We start from the raw sequence: 20,578 nt of genomic DNA, 5'->3' as shown, positions 1-20,578 counted from the left end.
AGCAATGAAGTCATGCATGGTACCTTCCTTGTGTATTTTCACTGTGAAGAAGTGTTTGAATCAATGAACGGAATTGAAAAAAAGCCTGCTTCCGCTCGTGTCTTGGGAGATTCAAAGGGAACATAATTGCGATCAATAACTGGTGGAGTGCCACTAGTACGGGTATGATTCCTACTATCTTTCAACGCTGCCGAGCTGCTACTTGGTCCTCGGAGGAAAGACAGTTTCTGCAGGCTATTAGCGTGGGCGTGGCACAGCGAACGACCGACAGGAGACCAGATCATGTCGTCACTCGAATAATGGCGGGGTTTATGTCTCCTGGTTGGCAAGTAGTCGGTGGACGCTAGCTTAGGGACACGGAGACGGGACATTCGCCGTGATGTGAGAGTATTGTCGGGATATGTGGAACTCTTCTGCCAAGAACGGTCAAGTGAAGATTGCAGCGGAAGGTCGCGTTCGCGCGTGCCAGTTCGATTCCGATCTCGTGGCCGGCTTATGTGACCACACTTGGAACAGGCTTACAATCAACTCTTTCATGGCAGAAGCCCAATCAAGCATGTTTGGAGAGGTTCAATAGTGCAGGCGGAGGAGACGAGGGGGGCTGCCCAGCCACTGCAATCCTGCATCCGACACGTATGGCGTTCTTCAGCCCGAGTAAAGGTATTTCCGAATGAGGTGGATCGTGGAGAAATCCATTGCCGGCTGGAAGAGGTATTCATATAATCCCTTTCGAATCCGCGTACGGGACATTCCATGAAGGAAGAGGTTCGAGGTGATGTCTGCAGCTGCGCGACTTAGGCTGGCAGGAGCATGATGAACGAGCAACGCTCATTGGCTGTTCAGCCCGTCACTCCAGGCAACGGCAGAATCCCTGCACATCAACACGCGCGCCTTCCCGACTTTCATCAGACTGCACTTTCCATCTGCAAGACAAACGGCCGAGCCGCAGAATTGAAGCTCACCTGAAACGTCGCCGCCGATGCTCCCGAAGTGAGCTTTTGCTCGCGCATACCCGCTTTTCGCATTCAAGACACTTCCGTCGCCAACATGACTTCGACACGGACATCGCTCGCAACGCCGTGTCCTGCGCCGACTGGCCTCAACCCGTCGCACCGCAGGATATCGTCACTGGAGCTTTTCACGGACGATACGACAGCCAACATCGACTACACACGAGCTCTCGACCAGCCGCTCACCGGCATCAAGCCTAGGAGGCGATCCATGATGGGCGTTGGCAGAGCAAAGAAGGCAGCACCTGTCACGGTGTTCGAAGACGTGCAGGAAGATGAGGAACTGGTGCTTGGTGACAACCGCCAGAAAGCAGTTCAAGGTAAGACACTTTTGGGCAAACCAGCTCAGAAAATGGCTATGGCGGGTGGAGCGTTCAGAGCCGCGGGCGGACGGAGAGAGAGCATGATGGGTGGTGATTTGGATGTTAGGATGATGGGTGGAGAGACGAATACTGACAGCAGTCTGGCCGGAATGCGGGCAGAGAGAAGCATCACATATGCTGCTGAGAAAGAGGGCAGTGCGACTGTTGGCATTGCCAGGAAGCCGCGCCGTGCCACCATCTACATCCCAGAGGACACTACTGTTATGACGATTCACCCTGGTGTCGATAACACCAGTCGCCTGGACGACACTTTCCACGTACCAGCTGCCAAGTCTTCATGCCAGCCGACGATGTCACAAATTCAGAAACCTGAGAGGCAGCTGCCGGCACGCCGACCCAGACAGTCTCTTGCTGCAGCCCCTAAGCGTCTTCCGCTGCGGGAGTCTATTTCAACTCAGAACATGCCCGGCTGGGATGTAGCAGGCTGGTGAGTCTCCCGCTTCCTTGACTGAACCCTGCGCCCTTACTAACAACCACAGCAATACCGGCAAGGAGAACGTACCACCAGGTGCTGTTGACCAAATTCAGAAGAAAATGAAGAATCTAGGCCTGGCAGAGAAGCAGCCACCTGCGCGCCGACCTCGACCAAGTCTCATGGAATCGATTGCTGAATCTCGTCGTCGAGCCTCGTTGATGCCACGGCCGTATGCCCGGCCTGAGGTTGATCAACTGCAGGAGCCTATACTCAAGACAAACGTCTCGTTCAACTTCAATCGCAATCGCCCCGCTGGAGTGCCACGGCGCACTGTCACTACTGAGGCAAGCTATGTGGTTCCTACGAAGAAGTCTAGTCCTTCGCACTCGGCCGCCATTCGTTCCGTAAAATTCAAGGTGCCGACGCCACCGAAGCCTCAACCAGTCAATGTTGCCGAGGAGAAGCAGCAAATTCGCAACTTTATTGCCACGAAGCGCAGCGAGCAACACGCTGCAAAGGTAAAAGACTACCCAGTTCTGTCCGGAGACCTCTCTCAGCCAGAGTTGTATGAGAATGAGTGGCTCGCATATCAAGAGATTGCACTCACGGAGGTCGCAAACGAGATTTTCGCCAAGTCTACGCCAATTTCCCAGCACTCCCTTCGTGGAAATGCGTTACGGGAGAAGCTCATCGAGATCTACAACCAGCCGGAGATTGCGCTCCTGCATCGTCGCGTACAAGCATCATTAGAGTACGGTGCGCTTTCGCCGCCGCAGGATTCGTTCTCGACTCGGAACCCAAGCCTTGATATTGGCTTGCGCAAGCGTCTAATCGGTCTCTGGCTTGACACCTATGACGAGAACGCACTTCGCACTGCAGCCGAGGTCGTCGCTGGCAGACAGATCCCAACATCGACTGGCATGCTGGAATGCTCTCTCGACTCTCATGCTGACAGACGGGCTCTCAATTCGTTTCTGGAGCTCTTCTTCGTCTGTATTGGTGATGTTGCATACCTGTCTGGGCCCAACACCAATGGAGATGGTGATGCCATCCGCTGGCGAAAGCTGATGAGCCGCGGTCTTATGCTCATTTTGCTGCTTGACGAGGCAAAGACGTCAGGATTCCTCGAGGGATGTCTCTTCAAGCCCGGCTCTACGAAGATGTCATCCGCCGGAGTTCTGAACTCCTTTGCTGCATTGCTCCTCCCATCTGTCGGAGATATCGGCCGCTCTCTCAAGCATATGGGTTACGAAGTCACTCAAGTACAAGATCCTCTGGACGGAGTGGTGTATCGCATTGAGAATCTTGCTGTCGATCTCCGCGATGGTATTCAACTGACCCGGCTTGTTGAGGTCCTGCTCTGTTCCCGAGAATCTCGAGACCGCAATCGCAAGGGTCTGGACGACACTCTTGCTGTTCGCATGCCAGACGAGACAATCCTCCTGACTTCTCTCGATACTCACACGACTAACACGCCGTCATCGCGCGTTCTCTCGAAGTACCTCAAAGTGCCATGTCTTGGTGCTGCGGAGAAGAAGTACAATATTCAGGTAGCTCTCAGCGCTTTGGAGAGCCACAGCATCGAAGGCATAAACGTTGTCGGCGATATCACCGCAAAGGATATCCTCGATGGCCATCGAGAGAAGACTCTGAGCTTGATGTGGCAGCTGGTCAGTGTCTTCGGCCTCGAGCATCTCGTTGACTGGCGCGAGTTGTATAACGACGTTGGCCGATGCACCGGTCACGCACAGACCATTAGGCAGCCCAACGAAGTTCTGGCCGCTGCTGATGGCCACAATCTGCTTCAAGAATGGGCTTCGGGCTATGCTGTGAGAGCAGGTCTAGCCCCGATTCGCAACCTCACAACGGCATTCACTGATGGCAAGGTCTACACTGTTATCCTGAGTGCCTTTGCTGCTTGCATGTCCGAGGACAAGAAGCATTTCGCAGAGTTGGGAACCTCGAAGACCAGAGAGAACATCCGCGATCAGCTTTCTACTCTAGGCTTCAGCAAGGCCTTTAGCAACCAGATCGTTAGCTCCATCGGCACGTTCCCGAGTCGCGAGACCACTATCTCGAACCTCGCCCTCTTGGCATCGAGACTCCTGCCATTATCCTGCCGCTACCACGCCGCAATCAAAATCCAGCGAACTCTTCGCAAGAAACTTGAGCGCAACGAAATCTTCCGTCGCATCAAGTTCCTTCGCCTCGCTGTGAAGGCCGAGGAGGAACAGAGACTGCTAAATGCAGTCCTCTTTGTCCAGCGCAACTGGCGGAAGAAGCAAAATTCGCGTGTCGAGTCCTTCCAGTCTCTCGCTCGAGGCTGGCTTTCTCGTAATCACGGCGGATCTGGTGCTCGCCGAATCATGGGAGGATGGTAATTGTTGGAGGACTACGAATTGCATGATAGAAATGATGATATGAGAGGCTTGGCATGCCTGTACAGTGCCTTTGCAGAGGAGCATGGATGTATGAGACAGACTTGCAAATATGATGATTTTGAAAATTGCCCCTTTTCCTTTCCTAGTTTCTCGTGTGTGTGGTGCTGATGATGACAGAGTCGGACGATGCTGGGATGGGATTCTAGGGAGTTCGGGCTGGATGCGGAGATGAGTTTTGGGTCGATTTTTATCATTTCGGTAGCTTTCAGCTCTCGGGTTTCAGTATTGCACGAAGCTCATGGCATCACAGATAAATCCTGCTATGCGTGCGAGAGGATAGAGATGGATGCATGTGAGGGGAGGGATTCAGGTAAGTTCTTGACTAATTTTCTCGCATTCAACTCTGAGATGGGCCGTCTTCAAAGCCGATGGCATCGCAGGTGGACATTTCTGTGAGTGGGATCTCGCGGAGCTTGTTTTAGGTCAGGAGATGAAGGTTCGGAAGTTTTCACACCATTTTTTCTTCCCTTTGGCTCTCTGGATTGGGCAGTTGACGAAGCTGATGGCGTCGTAGAAAACATCTTTCATTCCATCGAGCTCTTGTGAGATGATAGCGGGTGAGGGACGGACTTCAGGGATGTTGGCGATCACTTGAATACTCCTTTCTCTGCTTTGACGCGGAGATCCAAGCTCATGGCGTCGTAGATGAAATATTTCATGCATCGAGCTCTTGTGAGATAACAGCGGGTGAGGTGTGGAGTTCAGGTATGTTGGCCAAAGACATCAGAACTCAGCCAGGACGCCATGAGCTTGGATATACGCGTCGAAGCAGAGGAGATGAATTTGGCTGTGGAATCACGTTCTCGATTACTTAGGCTTGTTGTGCTCCAGGTTTTGAGAGTATGCCGAACCGTTGAATATCACAGCTGGAGGGTCTCGTATGGAAGTCTCCTGGTGGAGATGTTGGAGTTGTAGGTGAAGAAGCGTGGAGATGACTTTAGCAAAGTGCGCTCGGCTTTCCACCACTGAACGAAGGCAATGGTGTTGCAGAAAAGTCGTTGCCGTACCTCAAAGGCTGAAGAGCTCAGAGCAGGTGAGGAATGTCTCCGTGATCACTCTCACACGCGCTCCCAGATACCAGGTAGCGTGCAGCCACATGTAACAAGCTACTGTTGCTGCCGACCAGATTCGTCGGGAGCTATGCCAGAGGTGATGAGGAGTCGTTTCCACTAGTGAGGTAGAACTATGTGCTCCGCGTTCGAGCAGTGTACTGAGCTTACCGGATGGCAGCTGGCGACTTTCGCGCGTGCGAGCTTTTGGAGGGACATGTCAGGTGAGAGGATGCCTCGTATCACGCCAACAGGATGCACTCTGTGCTCGCTGTAAATGTCGATCTCACAGCGTTGCATCTGGCTGTGGGTGAGGAAAAGCTGTCAGAGCCGAATGTCGAGGAGGCGCCGACGACTCACTTCATGACCGCTCTGCTCCAAGCCAGCAGATCAGGCTACTTGCTTCGCATCTGGATCGTGGTATGCGTAGTATCGAAGAGGAGAATGCAGGTGATGATTCGATGTCTCGGTGGCTATTAGAAGTGGGAGGCTTCCCGGGTGAGCTACTTCTATCCCAGATCGAACGGTCATCGCTCTACCGGTGTGCAGCTCACTGTGCTCTTAGGATCCGAACGATGCGTAGAAGACATGGCGAGAAGCGGCTCAGAGCGATGCCACTTCTCTGCCTCGCCATACCCGCTGAGGGCCCAATGTCCCGAACGTTTTCCGGAATTTCATTCAACACTGCTCTGACTTGCTCTGGCCTACTAACGTAGCCATCAGATCGATGCACAAAATGAAGGCGGCGAGAGCTCTGCGCCCTCACTTCTGTCACCATCACTTGCAAGCCGCAATGAAGTTGCGCGGTGACCTTCATAAGTCAAGTCTTCCTCTGGACTCTCGTGTATACAACAACAACGACATCCAACGCCATCGACACTTCCATGCATACTTCCTTGGTTCTGCCAATTACTACCATCTGCATTCGCGCCATATACCCTTGCACTGGCCTCTGATCCGGGCGAGATATCTTGTCTATCTTCTACTTCACCACCTACGCCACAAGACCATTATTTCTATCCTGTCATATCTTGCGAACCATTCGACGATCCGGCTCACCACCATGACTTGATCGCGCTGGCCAAATTCACGACAAAGCTCCGCCCATACGTGACAGCGTCCGAGACCTCTTGAGGCAGTCGAATACTCTCAAGCTACCTCTCGCCGCATTCTTCGGTTCTGAATTTTAATACCAGCAGTCGATGCACCCAAAGCCAAAAGGCCGACCGTATTGATGGTTCATTCCACGATGTCTTCTCATATGGATGAGGATCAAGATGATATGCAGATCAGCAGAGTCTCCGACGTAAACGATGCAGAATGGCGCCAGACGCGCAACGATCTTGCAGACTCGTTTCGTAACGAGCTAGAAAGATTGTGCAACCTTGTGGACTGTATTGAGATGGCTCGCGCCTCCAAGTACTGGATTCTGGACACGGTTCTTGAGCTTAAGATTGATCCTCGGCGTGGGTTAGACTTCATTTTGCGTCTTGGAGACAGAGTAGCCAATTCGTCCAGAATCCACGGATTTTGGCTCGAGGATGGAGGCAGCACAGTCTTCATTCGCATGGGAGAGGATTTCTGGCAAAGCACAAGATGCGACATGTTCCAGGGTAGTCGGGCTATAAGCGCGGCAAATAATGATCCTGTCGACTCTCCGAGACGAATCCAGACAGTGAGAGTGTTCTGCGGCAAGAGCATAAGGGAATTGGAGTGGCGCTTCACCAAAGAGCACGAAATCATGGCACACTTCCTCCGAATCAGTCTGAGACTCAATCACAGAGACATCACCATAGTAATGAGGTCGCTAGCTGGTATCGGAGCGAAGTGGGAGTCATTTGGATGCCGCAAAATCGAGAAAAAGCTCGATGACGAGGTCCGCTCCTTCCCTGGAGGGAAGGCGATCATGGTCCGCGCTGCATTCGATGCATTGAGGCGAGCTGTGGCGGAAGGATTCCTCTACAAGCTCCCGAAAGCGTTTGCAGACTCTCGAAAGCTAGTAGAGCTGGGAGACGACCACAAAGTTTCTGCGGCGAACATGTCATTCCAGGGAATCTGGACTGTCCTTGGCTCGTTCGAGAGCCGCAAGGCCAAAAACTTCCTCCGCAAGACTCAACCTTCATTTTTCAAGCAATGGGATGGGGACGTCCACTGCGGTCCGCAGATACATGTCTTGGACAAGCTCATTCAAGACCGGCGACACTGCTTCCTCGTACAGTTCCCGGGAGAGGGTGAGCCCGACAGTCGAACCGTGATGCTCGCCATGGACCAACTCCGAGACTCTCTTGGGGCCAAGCGCGATTCCGATGATGTCGTCACTCTTCCTTTCCGAATGGATAAGAGATCGAGCACATGGTTCCGGGTTGATGGAGACGAAGACGTGGATTTTCGTCTCAAGGTCCTCTCTGATAAACTCCGCAGAGCAATCGACGCCGCAATTGTTCCCGGTGCTATCAAGAGCACTCAGCCAATCCCTGATCTGGCGGTTGCGGGACGAGCGCCAGCGACCATCATTATCTGGGCCAGACAGAGCGGAGAAGAGACGCTGAAGGCAGGTTCGATGTCTCGGCAACTTACAACGCTCCTCCATGCCGTCTATCCGTGGGTGATACCCGGCGACCACTTGGATGTTTTCGCTGAGACATGTTCAACCAACAAACATCCCCTCGATGATCGGAACATGTGGAGAGGTCTCTTGCGGGACAAGCCATTATACATCCTCACAACGAATCCCGACAGGCTGACACGGCGCGCAGAAGAAGTCGATCGCATTTGTGCAGAGCTCAAATCTCTAGGAGGAGGCTGGTACGTCCTCGGCGATTCGCTTGGTTCTGAACATTGGACCTCTACCTGGTACAAGTTAGAAGGGGCTACAGTGGATGTGGTCAAGGCCAGACTCCAGCTAGGTAAGTTGTTCAGTGCCATGTGCGATTGTATTTCTATTAACCATGGCAGGTCGGAATATTGCAAAAGAGGCAGGTTTCCATGGGCGACAGTACCAAGCAACCATCAGGCTGTGCGACTTCCTTGACAGAAACGATATTGCCGGACAAAGGCCGAAGCAAGCTCTAGATCTTGCCAACGTCCTAAACCTCGTGAAGGAAGCACATGGCTATCGCCGTGTCCTGCTGGTATCCCACATATCTCCTTCGTGGGCCGACAAGTCGGAGGTCAGCGTCGATCCGTCGATTACCAGGCAAATCAAAGCACTGAGAACCCTAACCTCCGGTATGAGCAACAGATGTTCCTCATTCAGGTGCCAAAAGGAGTCCAAGCACAAAAGAACATTCATCGATCAGCTTATGCGACGAATCAAAGGTCTGCATGGTCGTACCCTGGTCATGACTGTCAGTGTAGATCGAGTCTGTTCCGACATGTCGGCGTACAAGAGACTGAAGGATGCACTCGAATATGGTGGGAATGGTCTCCTTTCCTTTACTTGGGACCATGAGACCTTACTCGATGTCTCAGAAGCTCTGCAGTTGGGAGCTCCCTGGAATGGGAGGCCCGAGGTCGCGGCATGGGAAGAGAGTCTTAAATCGCAAGAGCGAGCACCCCGAGTTTCGACGAACCTTCCCATGATTCAACCTATCCTCTGGATCGGGGGCAATCGCCAGCAGGCCAGGTATTTCATCACATCAAATTCGTTGTTGAAAGGCTGCTGACTCTGCTCTAGCTCTCCTGCTTCCTTGGCTGGCGAGCGCCATGTCCAACAGGCGCAGAACTTCATTCAAGCTTTCAGCATGACAAAGTTCCAGGGCTACGCTCACACCGAAAATGAGCTGCTGAGGGAAAATGGCAAGTATACCACCAAAAAGGATGAGCAGAAGTGGAAGAAATATGTCGTGAGGTAAGCAATCTATGTCACCTCCATCGAATAGTTCTGACACGTTTGTCAGCGTTACAGGCCTTCCAGAAGCATCGGTACGAATCAGGGCTATCAATGGTGGCAAGCAATCATACCTTTGCCGCTGCAGAAGCAGGAGACATGATGTACCAGACGGCCAATACAAACACGATGTCAATTGCCAGTGCCGCTGCACATTTTGCGACAAGCAACGTGCTTGTCCCTGTGCAAGAAAGATAGAGGAGGAAATCAAGTGCGACTGCCCCCTGATGTGCAATTGCCACTGCAGCTGCTGCCATCTACCCTCCGCACATAAGAGAAAGGCGGAAGCTGAAGATGCAGCCACGCCGGAGGAATCCGAAGGCGAGGGCGAACATGGGGCAATGACGGTGTCAACGGTAATGGGGGAGACGACCAGGCCAGAGATGATAGCGGAAACGATGAGGCCGGTGATATGCCAGAGCAAAAGAACTCTCGGACGTGCTTGGGTCAAGGATGCGACACCGAGCTTCCTCTGAAGGGCTCGAGAACATGCCGAGCTTGCATTGAGGAGAGGAATAGGAGTCGCGAATGCTGGAATCCATCATGCCAAAACAACGCTCCACATCCAGGACCGAAAGCTTGTGCTACATGCCAAGGACAAGGCCCCGGATCGAAGTGGTATGATGACACTCCTGGTCTGTTCAGGAGATGCGACATCCGAGGCTGCAATGAATTGGCTCCGGTCGGCGAGAGGCACGGTCTATACTGCAGCGACAGGTGCAGGATACTTGGGAAGGTGCAGAAGTTGCGGGAGCAGGCAGCGAATGCACCGGACGCAGCGGGGAATAGGTAATGGCGCTGAAGAGGGCGAAGACGTCTCAGCAGGCGCGGGCGAAGACAAAAGCGATGTTGTTGGCGGGCAATAGCGGGCCTTCGTCCAAGGCGCCAATGTCTCAAGAAGATCCGAAGGTACACCTAGCCTTATCATTCTCCCTACTCTTGCAGACCAAATCCTTCAAAGATCATTGGAGCGTAGCTTAATAGAGCCACTGTCCATCAAGCAGAGAAAATACATTTCACTCCAATTCCTCCGCCTCTTTACACCTGCAGTAAGGTTGCTGACTGCTCGCCTATTTCTGTTCTGCGTCTGCATCGTCATCTAGCCTTGGGTAGACGTTGCCTGGCTTTCTCGAGGTATCCAGCGGAACGAACTGGTGCTGAGTGAGGAGTCTTTCGGCTGCATAGCTTCATGTGGCCTGCCTCTATGTGATGTGAGGACATATCAACGGACAATCGTTCACAGATACTGTCTCACAAGCATAAGCCCACTCTGCTGGGACTGAGACCGCTCGACGCGCATGCTGGATGCTTGTTGCTGCATTTCGTGTAGCGTACTCGTTCGCGAGTAGTTGTTGTCCCAACCCGGGAGTCCGTGGAAAGCGTAGCCAGCGCCGAGGTCTTCCACACGTCCTTGCTCTTCTCGGCTGGTCAATGTACAGAGGCGAGAATGAAGGCCATGGCGAGCAGTATAGGTGCCGTTGGCAGAATCTTCTAAGGCCAGTGGGGAGATCCGAGAGAGGCCCTTGAACAGTCCACTAATCAAATCCCGTCGCTAAATATTGATGTGACTGAGCAAATCGATAGAATACAGAGGCTTGGCGTTGTCATGGAAGTCGCCCGCTGTCGCAGCGCGCTTTCTCTCCCGCGTGAGTAGAACTACAACATCGAATGCAATGGCGACTGGGACGATGCAGTCCAGTCGCTCGACATGAATGAACAAATACCATTTCCTTCGCACCGCATTCGCTCGCTCATGTAAGAGTAATTGGAGGAGAAAGATGGCGACCTCGCACACGCCAACAGCGCTCAAGCGTTGGAGCTGTCAGGACAAGCAGCTGCCGCCAGTGAACCACGTCAAGAATATCCACGTCTACGACTTTGACAACACTCGTGTGTAGAAGCATATCCATCTTATGTCGTAGCTATGCTGATAGGGATGTCCTGTAGTCTTCAAATCCCCACTCCCCAACAAGGCAATATGGAACACATCGACATTCGGCTCGCTACAAGCAGAAGAATTCCTGTATCAAGGCGGATGGTGGCACAATCCCAACATCCTGGCGGCAACAGGCGAAGGTCTGGAGAAAGAGGAGGCCCGAGCATGGGAAGGCAGCTGGAATGAGCAGATCGCCGAGCTGGTGCGGCTTTCCGCAGAAGAGCCTACCACGCTTAACGTACTTCTCACTGGCAGGAAAGAGAGCGCGTTTGGCGAGCTGATCGGAAAGATGATTGCATCCAAAGGTCTCGACTTTGATATGGTCTGCTTGAAGCCCGCGGTGGGTCCGACAGGAGAATACTTCAACAGCACTATGCACTTCAAGCAGGCGCTGCTACGGGACATCGTCTTCACATATACCGAAGCCGAGGAGCTGCGCATATATGAAGATCGCGTGAAGCACACCAAAGGCTTCCGCGACTTTTTCTTTGATCTCAACAAGCATTTGATGGACGCTGGCGAGAACTCACCGCGAAAGCCCTTCACAGCCGAAGTCATTCAGGTGCCAGAGCAGGAGAGCTTCATGGATCCGGTCACTGAAGTCAGCGAGGTGCAGAAGATGATCAATATCAACAATCAGGCTATCATCGACGGTACAGCACCTGCCAATACAACACCATACAAGATCAAGCGCACCGTCTTCTACACTGGCTACCTCATCTCGCCCGAAGACATTGAGCGCTTGAAGACTCTTATCAAGCTGCCGCCAAACTGTCCTGAGCATGAAGTCAAGTATCTCGCCAATAACATCCTCATCGTCCCGCGACCCGCGCCCAAGAGCATACTCGATAAGGTCGGTGGCATTGGAGCAAAGGTCACTTGGAAGGTTACGGGCGTCGCATGTCTTGAACAGAGAGTCTGGGCAGCTCGTGTTGCCTGTGTCACACCTGGTGTCAAGACGTACACGGAGAACACTACTCCCTGCGTCGTTCTCGGGACGCGACGGCAAGCAAAGCCGATTGAAGCTAGTCGGATACAGCAGTGGCAGCCTGTCACTGAAGATCAAGCCTTCGAGTTCGAGACGACTGTTGGCGAGAAAGTCCTTCTCAGGGTGGAAGAAGAGTACCGAAACGAAGATGAATATGAGGCGTCATTCCCAACGGCCAAGAACGCGCGGAAGCATCCTCGCGAAGAAGACTTTACTCCGCGGCAGAACGGCAATAAGGGCCCCCGACCTCAGCAGAGAGGCTACCACAGTGGCGCGAACAGCTCAGCCTACCAAAATAAGCGAGGCGACTTTGGCTCTCAACGTGGCGGCAATGCAGCTCGCGGTGGCCAAGGACGTGGCGGCCAGCAATGCCAACGCCGACGCGGCAACGACCATGGCGGACGTGGTGGTGGTGGCGCACGAGGTCGTGGCCGCGGCAGCTACAGAAGCCTGGACGACAACGTCGGACAGGGCTACGGAAGCGGTGGGATGCAATACTAGCAGCATTGATATTTTGCCCTTCCCTTATCCCTGTTTCGATGATATCGTTGTACAAAGTTTGCTGACAGCGTCTTTTTGCGAAGTTAGAATTCTTACACGGCGCGAGTTGGAAGAAGAAGTATACGAATTTGGACCGCGAGCGCGACGGTCATCTGGTCGCGATGACCGCGAGGGCTATGGCGGCGCAGTACTGATGGAAAGCATGATGGAGATGTAACTGGCTGAGGGTTCCGCAATTACCGATGGCGTTTAATGGCATGCGAGAGCTTGATGGAAAGCGAAAGCGACAGAGCTTGCTGGTATGGCGGTGGCATATTTGCATGATTAGCGAGGAGTTTGGCGCGTGCATGCATTGAGATTATTCATGTACAGAGAGTATCTGAGCAGCTTGTGGAATTCTCCTCGTCATGGCGGACCTTTTTCGCAAGAGACTCGCGCCAAGACCTGCAGCCTGATGCGTTCTATGAATTCTTCGTACAACAGCTGATCTTCACAGACTTGTACCACGCATAAAGTCTGTCAAATCTGCCATTTCCTGTTCTCCTTCTGCGGCACGAACCCCAATTGACTGCTCACCAAGAACAGCCCCGGCGGACATGGCTCCAGTGACGAGCAACGGTTCATTCACATCCTCCGCAGCCTGAGCAGGCCAGACGGCTGCTCCCATCGCACCAGAAGCATTATCAAAATACTTCCGCCTTCTCATAGCAACAAGCTCGCGCCGACTCATCGGCACATTCACCCGCCCACCCACCAGTCCACCTGCTCTCCCCTCCATCCTCCTCGTCCTCACCTGCAATTTCCTCTCCACCCTCTTCCGCACCTCCTTCTCAAACTTCTCCCTCTCTTCCTCCACATCCGCAGCAAGCTGCTCCCTCGCTGCGAGTCGTTCCGCCGAAGTCGAAGATCTGAGTAACTTAAACGCTTCCTGTTCTCCCATCTCCTCCACACGTTTTCGTGCGCGCTTGAAGTTTGTCATCGCGCATATTTCGGCCAGGAAGCGGAGGCGGTGGGCTGTGGTGTGTTTTTCTGAAGTATCATTGGGGTGTGCGAGGGGGTTTTGTTCTTGTTCGGGAGATGGAGAGTTGGTGTAAGGCTGAAGGTTGGTGGTGTCAGGCTGTAGATTTGAGGGGGTGACGTCTGACACTTCGTCGTCTTGGATTTGTTGGTCTGATTGGGAGAGCGACATTTCAGGGGCGTTTGTGGAGTTTGTTGGATTTTTTTTGACAAGGTGCTTGCTGTTGTTCGCTGTTAGTCCTCAAAGATCGTGTGGGAGGATAAAAGGTGGCGGAAGTCGTCTTTTCTTGCAAAAATGGGAGATTGTGTCCTCACGGAAAGCTTTTGGTTCTACCCAATAGCCTGTGCTCTTTCATGCTTACCAAGGCTGAGATGGTAAGCTTGTTTGTGGCGAAATACACGCAGCCTTGTATATAGTGTTGGCTTGGCAAGCTAGTATTCAGGAACACAGGACAGCTCGATGACAGGACAGTTCGATGACAGGACGGTTCGATGCAGAACATCATCGCGACAAGCAGTTCAATGTAGAGATTTGGCGTATACCACGCTATGCTGAACAGGCGTCAAGAGAGAAATGCCCAAACCTCACCATCCCAAAAGCAACATGATCATCCCTATATTGCCCGTTACCAGTCAACTTGAACTCAAATGGGACATCAAGACTCAACCCGTTCTTCACCACCTCACCTCCCTCAGGAAAGAGTCCGGCCTTAATAACGTCATTCCTCTGCGAGATCTGCTTAAGCCTCTGCGCAGGATAACCCGAACAGTTCGGAATATTGTAGTTCAGAACTTGACAGCCTCCTGCTTTCAAACTGTGCATGAGTTGGTACCCTGATCACGGAACATGCCAAAGTCGACGCGATACTGAATACTGGAGCACGCCGTGACTGTACAAATAGTTGAGGATTCTGTGGACTGGCTGCCCTGGTCTTCTGGTGTGCTGAGATAGAATTCGTCTTCGCGGTTGTTGTCGCCTGAGTTGAAACCATAAGTGGGCTGGCCATTGAGAGCCTCAGCCCACGGGTTCGAAACCTGCTTCACAGACGGGGCATGGCTTGAAGCATGCTCCTTCGACGCAGGCGGGTTTGTTGGAGTCGTCGCGAAGGGAGAGACATGGGTTTCCGCATTGGTTGAACTCTGACTGTTCTTCCACTCAAGTCTTGCCTTTATTTTTTTCTGCTAGGGTCGCAGGTGCGCCTACATGCACCACCACCGCAGTTGGAGGCTTCGTTGCTGATGAGGATGTTGGCGCAGTAACCGTTCTGGGCGTTGCAGGTGGTGCTGTTGGCAAGGAGGTCCATCCTAGTGCGAGTACTGCCGTAGTATCCTACATCAAGGATCACATCTAGAGTGAAGTGTTGTTTTTCCGGATGCGAGTACATACATATAGCACTTACAATCGCTGCCTTTCGATCGCTACATAATATAAGCTGACCTCTAACAACATCGGAAAACAGCAAGAACACCATGCGGTCTATACTCACCTTCGCTGCTACTATCACTCTCGCATCAACCGCTTCGGCAACGTTGTATGGAAAAATTGTGTGGTTGCGATGATCTTTCGTCTTGCAAGGGAAAAAACGCTTAGGCATGTATAAAACCTAATGTAGGCCTATCCTATATCGATTAGACTGCATCTAGCGTATGTTATTAGGATTGCGAATATTACTTATGGGTTTCCGGATGCTGTTAGCCTATGATGTTAAGGATCACAGCGAGGGTGAAGCGTTGTTTTCCGGATGCCAACTACTACAAATGGTGCTTCCAATCGCTGTCTTTCGATCGTTAGTACTTATTACTACACCCCAATCACCTCTACAGTTAACAAAACAGCAAGAACACTGTGCGGTCTACACTTACCTTCGCGGCTACTATTATCGCCCTCGCATCAACCGCTTCGGCAGCAGACATCTACAGGCAATGTCCTTGCTCTACTCTTTGAGATTGCAAGCGAGATAACGGTATAGGCTGTCTTGAACATGATTCAGGTAGCCAAACTATTACTGCCTGTGTCAAGAACATCCCAGCTGGTAAATGTAAAGGCATCTGCGCAACTTACAACCTCGCACATACCTACGAATGGGCCGAGTGAGTAGTGTGTTTGCGAATTGTCGACCAGTTCTTAATACAAGATATAGCGGGGAGAGCGGTTGCGTTTGCACCAATGCCAATGCTGCTGGATGCTAGTCCTCTCAACAAGTGCCAGTCCGAGGGCAGTTTGTTGACCAGACCAAGAGCTGTCACCAGGCTTGCCGTGGCTCTGGATATGCCTACCAGGAAGCACAAGTGAGTCCAGTGAAGTTCTTGTGGAAAGAGCTTGAAACTGACTGATCGATACAATAGCTCGGAGGAAAAGACTTGCGTTTGCAGCTACCAGCTCAACGCGGTAGCTAGACGAGGCGTGGCGGGAGATATCGGCATCAATAGCGCTTGCAAAGCGAGACTGCCATACCATTCTTTGAGATACCTCTGGTGTAGCGCAGCAAATTTGCCGAAGCGCTGTCGCACCTGAATTTGATTGTCAATCTTCTTATGCTCATCATGAAAGGAAAGAAGTCGCTGACCGAAGGTCGTCTACCCGCTGAATGCCAGTCACCTTGAATCGTCTTGCCGCCTTGGACTTAGGCGTAGATGATGTTACCAACCTTTGAAGCAGTGGTGAAGAGCTGGCAGAACTCGCGTTGTTACCTTGCAAGTCTTTGACTGCCATTGCTGATGTTGGTATTCTCGTTGTCGCCGCGGAGCGACTTCGTTGGCGTGGAGTGGAATCGTCGCAGAAGATTGCAGCTGGCGGCATCAACAAATTGGTAGTTGCGATTGAAGAACACGAACGTCCAAGTGTTTCGTTGGCAGCTTGCTGTTTGGTGTCGACGTGCGAAAGTAACGCAGTCAACCGGCTCATCGGTACCGCCATGAGACACTGGATGCGATCTACTTGAAGCCACCGATAGCCCAAGTTGCTATCCAATTGGAGGACGTGGTCTAGAGGTAGGATACAGCGTACCTTTGAAGGTCTCCATCTCGCCAGGATGATGAAGGGCCTCAGAAAACGTCGCTGGAATGCATGGTTCGCCTCCCATTGTTTCCAATACTCTTTTTGACAATCTGTGGCTGGAGTTCTGGATTCAAATCAGACATGTTCAACCGCAGCTTTGAACTGCGTCATGTAAGAGCTTCCCCATAGGAGGCGGAAGTCATAGCTGCTCATCGTCGCCGCCGTGAAACACCTTTGGCTTGCCATAGCTGCACGTCTGATCGTTTTCGCATTCCAAGGAGCGAACGAACCAGGGGATGTGGTCCAAAATGAAGATACGATCGCGGATGATCCGAAAACCTGCGCCAGCAGGGATTGAAGGAATGTTCGCTCTCGAGATGCGTGGTTCGAGTCCGGCCATTTCCACGATCTCCTTTTCCTGCTATGTGCTTCGCAGGTCAACACCCAGACCGTACAGCTTTTGTACCATCACCAAGGAAGGATATGTGTTCGAAGCCTCGAATCGAAGGTTCAGGCCGTCGTCTTCCGGATCTTGTTCGCTACTAGGAGCGCATCTTCTGGCGCATCAAGTGCTCTTGGAGATGGTGCAAAAAAGAGATTTAGGATTTGGGATCAGTTGTGTTCATAGCATGATGCGCATTCAACATGCTGTATTGGCACATCAGCATTTTCCGCTGCACATAGTATACATACCACTCCCTGGATCAGCCGGTGATGAAGCAAGATCCCTCTTGCTCAAAATTTCCTCTCCCTCAGAAACCGTTCCACTTGTGGCTTCCAATGCCCTCTCACAATAATGTGCCCAGTCACCGAATTCACCGCTGCTTTATCAGCCGGAAGCTCCAACGCCTTGCATAGCTCCTCCTTCATTTTCAACCGGTCCCCGTCAATGTTCTTTATTCTTGTCTGCTTCAGATTTCCACCCCTTTTCCTCAACAAGTAAACTGGTAGCGAGTTGAAATTTGATCTTGATACGTAATAAGGCAGGTTTGGCGCGCATTGGCTGTCAGCAAGCGGCTCGACAGCGTCTGGTATGAGCTTTGGCATTTCTGGCTGGTGGTGTGATGGCCTCCGCGTTGGGTAATGTCGTTCTTTGGTGGGATGCGCTGTTCTTCGGGACGCCTTGGACACTTTCGGTCTTGGTTTCGAACGCATCCATGGTGGTGGGTATGCCTCTGGCGCTTTTCGTGAAGCGATCAAGTTTGGATCTCGACGGCATTAGTACGAATCCCACGCTAGCTGTCATGCGTAGTATACCTTCTTGTGGTTGTGATGCTGCCGCTGCTTCTCTGCATTGCGTGCTCGCGGAAAAGCGCATGAACTGGCGCACGGTGGATAGTCGCGGCAGACTCAATGGCCGTAGAAATGGCATAAAGGAAGTGGATGACGCCATTGCCGTGGCCTTTTCTTGTGAATGCGCTGCAGGTGAATGCCCTGCTCTGCTTCTGCGCAGGAGAAGTGAAGGCCTCCTCGGTCGGCGACTCGGCGCAGGGCATCCAGAAACGCCGACATTCCCGATGTTCAAATCTTGGCGCTTCTCAATTTTGGCAAGGCGACGACCAAGTGCCCCACCCCACGACAGCGACATCAACAGCACTTTCTGCCACTACCACCACGATAATACCGGACATCGCAGATATGGCGGAGGCCAACGGCGATGTCGACTTCACCAAGGAGTACAGCCTCCTTCCCCAACTCATCGCCAACCTCGACCGACACCTCGTCTTCCCACTGCTCAATTTCCTCGAGGAGGAAACGCCAGAGGATGAGGATACCACCGACATCACCAAGCTCAAGTATGCGCTGCTCAAAGAGACCAACATGTGCGATTACGTGGGCGACCTCGAAGCACAGCTGAAGGGCCTCCCTGAGCGCCCAGCATCATACACAAAGAAGCGGGAAGAAGTGCTAGCACGGAGGGCGATATTCGAGGAGGAAACCGAGAAGATCTCAAATCTGCTCACAGACCCCGACGTCATCAACAATCTACGAAGCGACAAGCAGAGCAACATGAACTATCTTAAGGAGAACCATGGCGTGACTCAGCAGATGGTTGACCAGCTCTACGACTTCGGCCAATTCCAGTTTACTTGCGGCGAGTACGAGCCTGCTGCAGACTCGCTGTACCAGTTCCGCATTCTGTCCACTGATAACGACAAGGTGAATGCGGCGACATGGGGAAAGCTGGCATGTGACATCCTGAGCACCAACTGGGAAGCCGCGATGGAGGAGGTCATGAAGATCAAGGAGAGCATCGACACGCGCCTCTTCAACAATGCACTAGCACAGCTCGAGCACCGAACGTGGCTGATCCACTGGTCGCTGTTTCCATTCTTCAACCACGACCCAGCCCGTGAGGCTTTGACCGAATTATTTTTCTCCCCAGCCTACATCAACACAATCCAGACGTCGTGCCCTTGGATTCTGCGCTATCTATCAGCAGCAGTTGTCACGAACCGCAACCGCCCGGGAAGTAAAGGCAACTTCCTATACGGCAACTACCAGAAGCAGCTCAAGGACCTCATCCGAATCGTGAGGCAAGAGCAATACGAGTACAACGATCCAGTCACAAGCTTTGTCAAGGCACTCTTCATTGACTTCGACTTTGAGGAAGCGCAAAAGAGACTGAATCAGGCCAATCAAATCCTCCGCGCTGACTTCTTCCTGCTTGCAACCGCTGACGCCTTCCTGGACGCCGCACGACACCTAATCTCGGAATCATACTGCAAAATTCACCAGAGAATCGACATCAAGGACCTCTCGACTCGCCTTGGTCTCTCGCATGACGAGGGTGAGAAATGGATCGTTAACCTCATCCGTGACACCCGCGTTGATGCCAAGATCGACTACAAGGCTGGCACTGTCATCATGAACCACCCACCAGTCAGCGTATACCAGCAGGTGATCGAGAGGACAAAGGGCGGGTTCTTCAGAACTCAGGTTCTGGCTGCTGCTGTTGCCTCTAAGTAGGACAAGAATGTCTAGCCCGCGGCAGGGTGCACGGCAGCACATGATGCATGGAAGCGATGGAAAAGCGCAGGTGTTTGCGGTGATGCATACTAGAGCATTGGCGTTCTGGGCGTAAAAACGTTGCACAAAGAGGAGCAACAAGGTTGTACGTTTCGGCCATGTGCGATGGACGAAGACGACTAAGATCTCAGGTCGTGCAACTGTATTCTAGGCACGGAGGCTCAGGTCGCACGACTCAATTCTTTGATGAGCTAGCACGAGAATTCGATGGCATCATGAAGGATACTCTATGATCACGTCGAACACGACTGAGAAATGACAAATGGAATGTACGTGGCCCCCAAGAGCTCTCTTTGTATGTCAAGGTTCTCAACTGTGTTACGATGATGGATCGATGCCTAATGTACCCCGCGCTGGTGACAGAGTAGTTGGGAGCAAAGACCATGGTAGGATTTCGCGAATGTGTGGTTTGCTGAGGAGAGCTGCACCAAAAGACTTCATCTGATGTGTTCCGGGACTTGTTAGCATCTGAGTTTGACCGCGAGACCGTCCAGTGTGTATGGAGTCTTGAGTTGTGGACCTCAATATGTTCTCGTAAAGTTCAATCGAACATAAACTTATCTATCCGCTGTGCGAAGAGACAAAGGGGGCTCGATTTCGGCCATGATACTGTAATAAGGCCAACATTCAGCCTTATGCTGCTCTAATCACGTGTCCTTATTCTACTAGATGTATAGTAAGTACATGAAAATGAGATGGAAAGAAGGAAGAAGTAAGTAAATGCGCAGAAAATGTTAGGTTAGCTCGCTTACGTATCGGGAAAGTTAGTACTCCACCTCTCTCTCACTGTACGAAAATTTGAAGGAATAATGCCATGACGATAGACGATGCCACGAGAGAATCCTTATCCCAGGATATCTTGCAGTCGCGGTCCTTGGCTATTCCCCGACGAGATGAAATCTAGCATGGCCCGCATGCTAG

At 52.2% G+C, this 20,578-nt stretch overlaps 8 protein-coding genes across 8 annotated transcripts; 5 read left to right on the top strand and 3 right to left on the bottom strand.

Annotated features, from left to right (window-relative positions):
* Positions 1 to 1,047: 1,047 nt before the first annotated feature.
* Positions 1,048 to 5,881, top strand: MYCFIDRAFT_79194 (uncharacterized protein; the record flags this gene model as incomplete). The annotated part of the gene is made up of 7 exons (XM_007933496.1): positions 1,048 to 1,330; positions 1,382 to 1,820; positions 1,873 to 4,185; positions 4,396 to 4,559; positions 4,934 to 4,954; positions 5,591 to 5,718; positions 5,864 to 5,881. 7 exons carry the CDS (start codon positions 1,048 to 1,050, stop codon positions 5,879 to 5,881), a joined length of 3,366 nt encoding a protein of 1,121 aa, XP_007931687.1.
* Positions 5,882 to 6,547: 666 nt separating this feature from the next.
* On the top strand, positions 6,548 to 9,980 carry MYCFIDRAFT_79193 (uncharacterized protein; the record flags this gene model as incomplete). Its single annotated transcript, XM_007933495.1, has 4 exons — positions 6,548 to 8,204; positions 8,254 to 8,923; positions 8,975 to 9,148; positions 9,509 to 9,980. 4 exons carry the CDS (start codon positions 6,548 to 6,550, stop codon positions 9,978 to 9,980), a joined length of 2,973 nt encoding a protein of 990 aa, XP_007931686.1.
* Positions 9,981 to 10,965: 985 nt separating this feature from the next.
* Positions 10,966 to 12,612, top strand: MYCFIDRAFT_33805 (uncharacterized protein; the record flags this gene model as incomplete). The annotated part of the gene is made up of 2 exons (XM_007933059.1): positions 10,966 to 11,077; positions 11,135 to 12,612. The coding sequence occupies 2 exons, from the start codon at positions 10,966 to 10,968 to the stop codon at positions 12,610 to 12,612; spliced, it is 1,590 nt and encodes a 529-aa protein (XP_007931250.1).
* Positions 12,613 to 13,102: 490 nt separating this feature from the next.
* On the bottom strand, positions 13,103 to 13,801 carry MYCFIDRAFT_79191 (uncharacterized protein; the record flags this gene model as incomplete). The annotated part of the gene is made up of 1 exon (XM_007933494.1): positions 13,103 to 13,801. One exon carries the CDS (start codon positions 13,799 to 13,801, stop codon positions 13,103 to 13,105), a length of 699 nt encoding a protein of 232 aa, XP_007931685.1.
* Positions 13,802 to 14,262: 461 nt separating this feature from the next.
* MYCFIDRAFT_179402 (uncharacterized protein) lies at positions 14,263 to 17,027 on the bottom strand (the record flags this gene model as incomplete). Its single annotated transcript, XM_007933493.1, has 23 exons — positions 14,263 to 14,291; positions 14,317 to 14,436; positions 14,463 to 14,811; positions 14,840 to 14,913; positions 14,948 to 15,024; positions 15,053 to 15,069; positions 15,099 to 15,190; positions 15,346 to 15,393; positions 15,437 to 15,447; positions 15,475 to 15,482; positions 15,526 to 15,543; positions 15,612 to 15,629; positions 15,653 to 15,753; positions 15,795 to 15,959; positions 15,991 to 16,061; positions 16,085 to 16,167; positions 16,197 to 16,252; positions 16,278 to 16,307; positions 16,337 to 16,419; positions 16,461 to 16,592; positions 16,630 to 16,751; positions 16,778 to 16,859; positions 16,882 to 17,027. The coding sequence occupies 23 exons, from the start codon at positions 17,025 to 17,027 to the stop codon at positions 14,263 to 14,265; spliced, it is 1,932 nt and encodes a 643-aa protein (XP_007931684.1).
* Positions 17,028 to 17,371: 344 nt separating this feature from the next.
* On the bottom strand, positions 17,372 to 17,614 carry MYCFIDRAFT_124968 (uncharacterized protein; the record flags this gene model as incomplete). Its single annotated transcript, XM_007933492.1, has 1 exon — positions 17,372 to 17,614. A coding segment is annotated over one exon (243 nt), but the record flags the coding sequence as incomplete, so codon positions are not given.
* Positions 17,615 to 18,250: 636 nt separating this feature from the next.
* MYCFIDRAFT_71872 (uncharacterized protein) lies at positions 18,251 to 19,933 on the top strand. The gene has a single exon (XM_007933163.1). The coding sequence runs from the start codon at positions 18,266 to 18,268 to the stop codon at positions 19,595 to 19,597; it is 1,332 nt and encodes a 443-aa protein (XP_007931354.1). The 5' UTR covers positions 18,251 to 18,265; the 3' UTR covers positions 19,598 to 19,933.
* On the top strand, positions 19,920 to 20,561 carry MYCFIDRAFT_179400 (uncharacterized protein; the record flags this gene model as incomplete). Its single annotated transcript, XM_007933491.1, has 6 exons — positions 19,920 to 20,043; positions 20,075 to 20,103; positions 20,131 to 20,227; positions 20,277 to 20,308; positions 20,361 to 20,395; positions 20,462 to 20,561. 6 exons carry the CDS (start codon positions 19,920 to 19,922, stop codon positions 20,559 to 20,561), a joined length of 417 nt encoding a protein of 138 aa, XP_007931682.1.
* Positions 20,562 to 20,578: the final 17 nt, after the last annotated feature.

The sequence above is a fragment of the Pseudocercospora fijiensis genome (assembly GCF_000340215.1).
Source record: "Pseudocercospora fijiensis CIRAD86 unplaced genomic scaffold MYCFIscaffold_10, whole genome shotgun sequence".
Taxonomy (NCBI): domain Eukaryota; kingdom Fungi; phylum Ascomycota; class Dothideomycetes; order Mycosphaerellales; family Mycosphaerellaceae; genus Pseudocercospora; species Pseudocercospora fijiensis.
The sequence above is the reverse complement of the archived record's forward strand: the minus strand, read 5'-3'. Positions and strand labels throughout refer to the sequence as shown.

Coding starts and splice junctions, on each gene's coding strand:
- MYCFIDRAFT_71872 (XM_007933163.1), top strand. CDS start 18,266: ATGGCGGAGGCCAACGGCGATGTCGACTTCACCAAGGAGTACAGCCTC.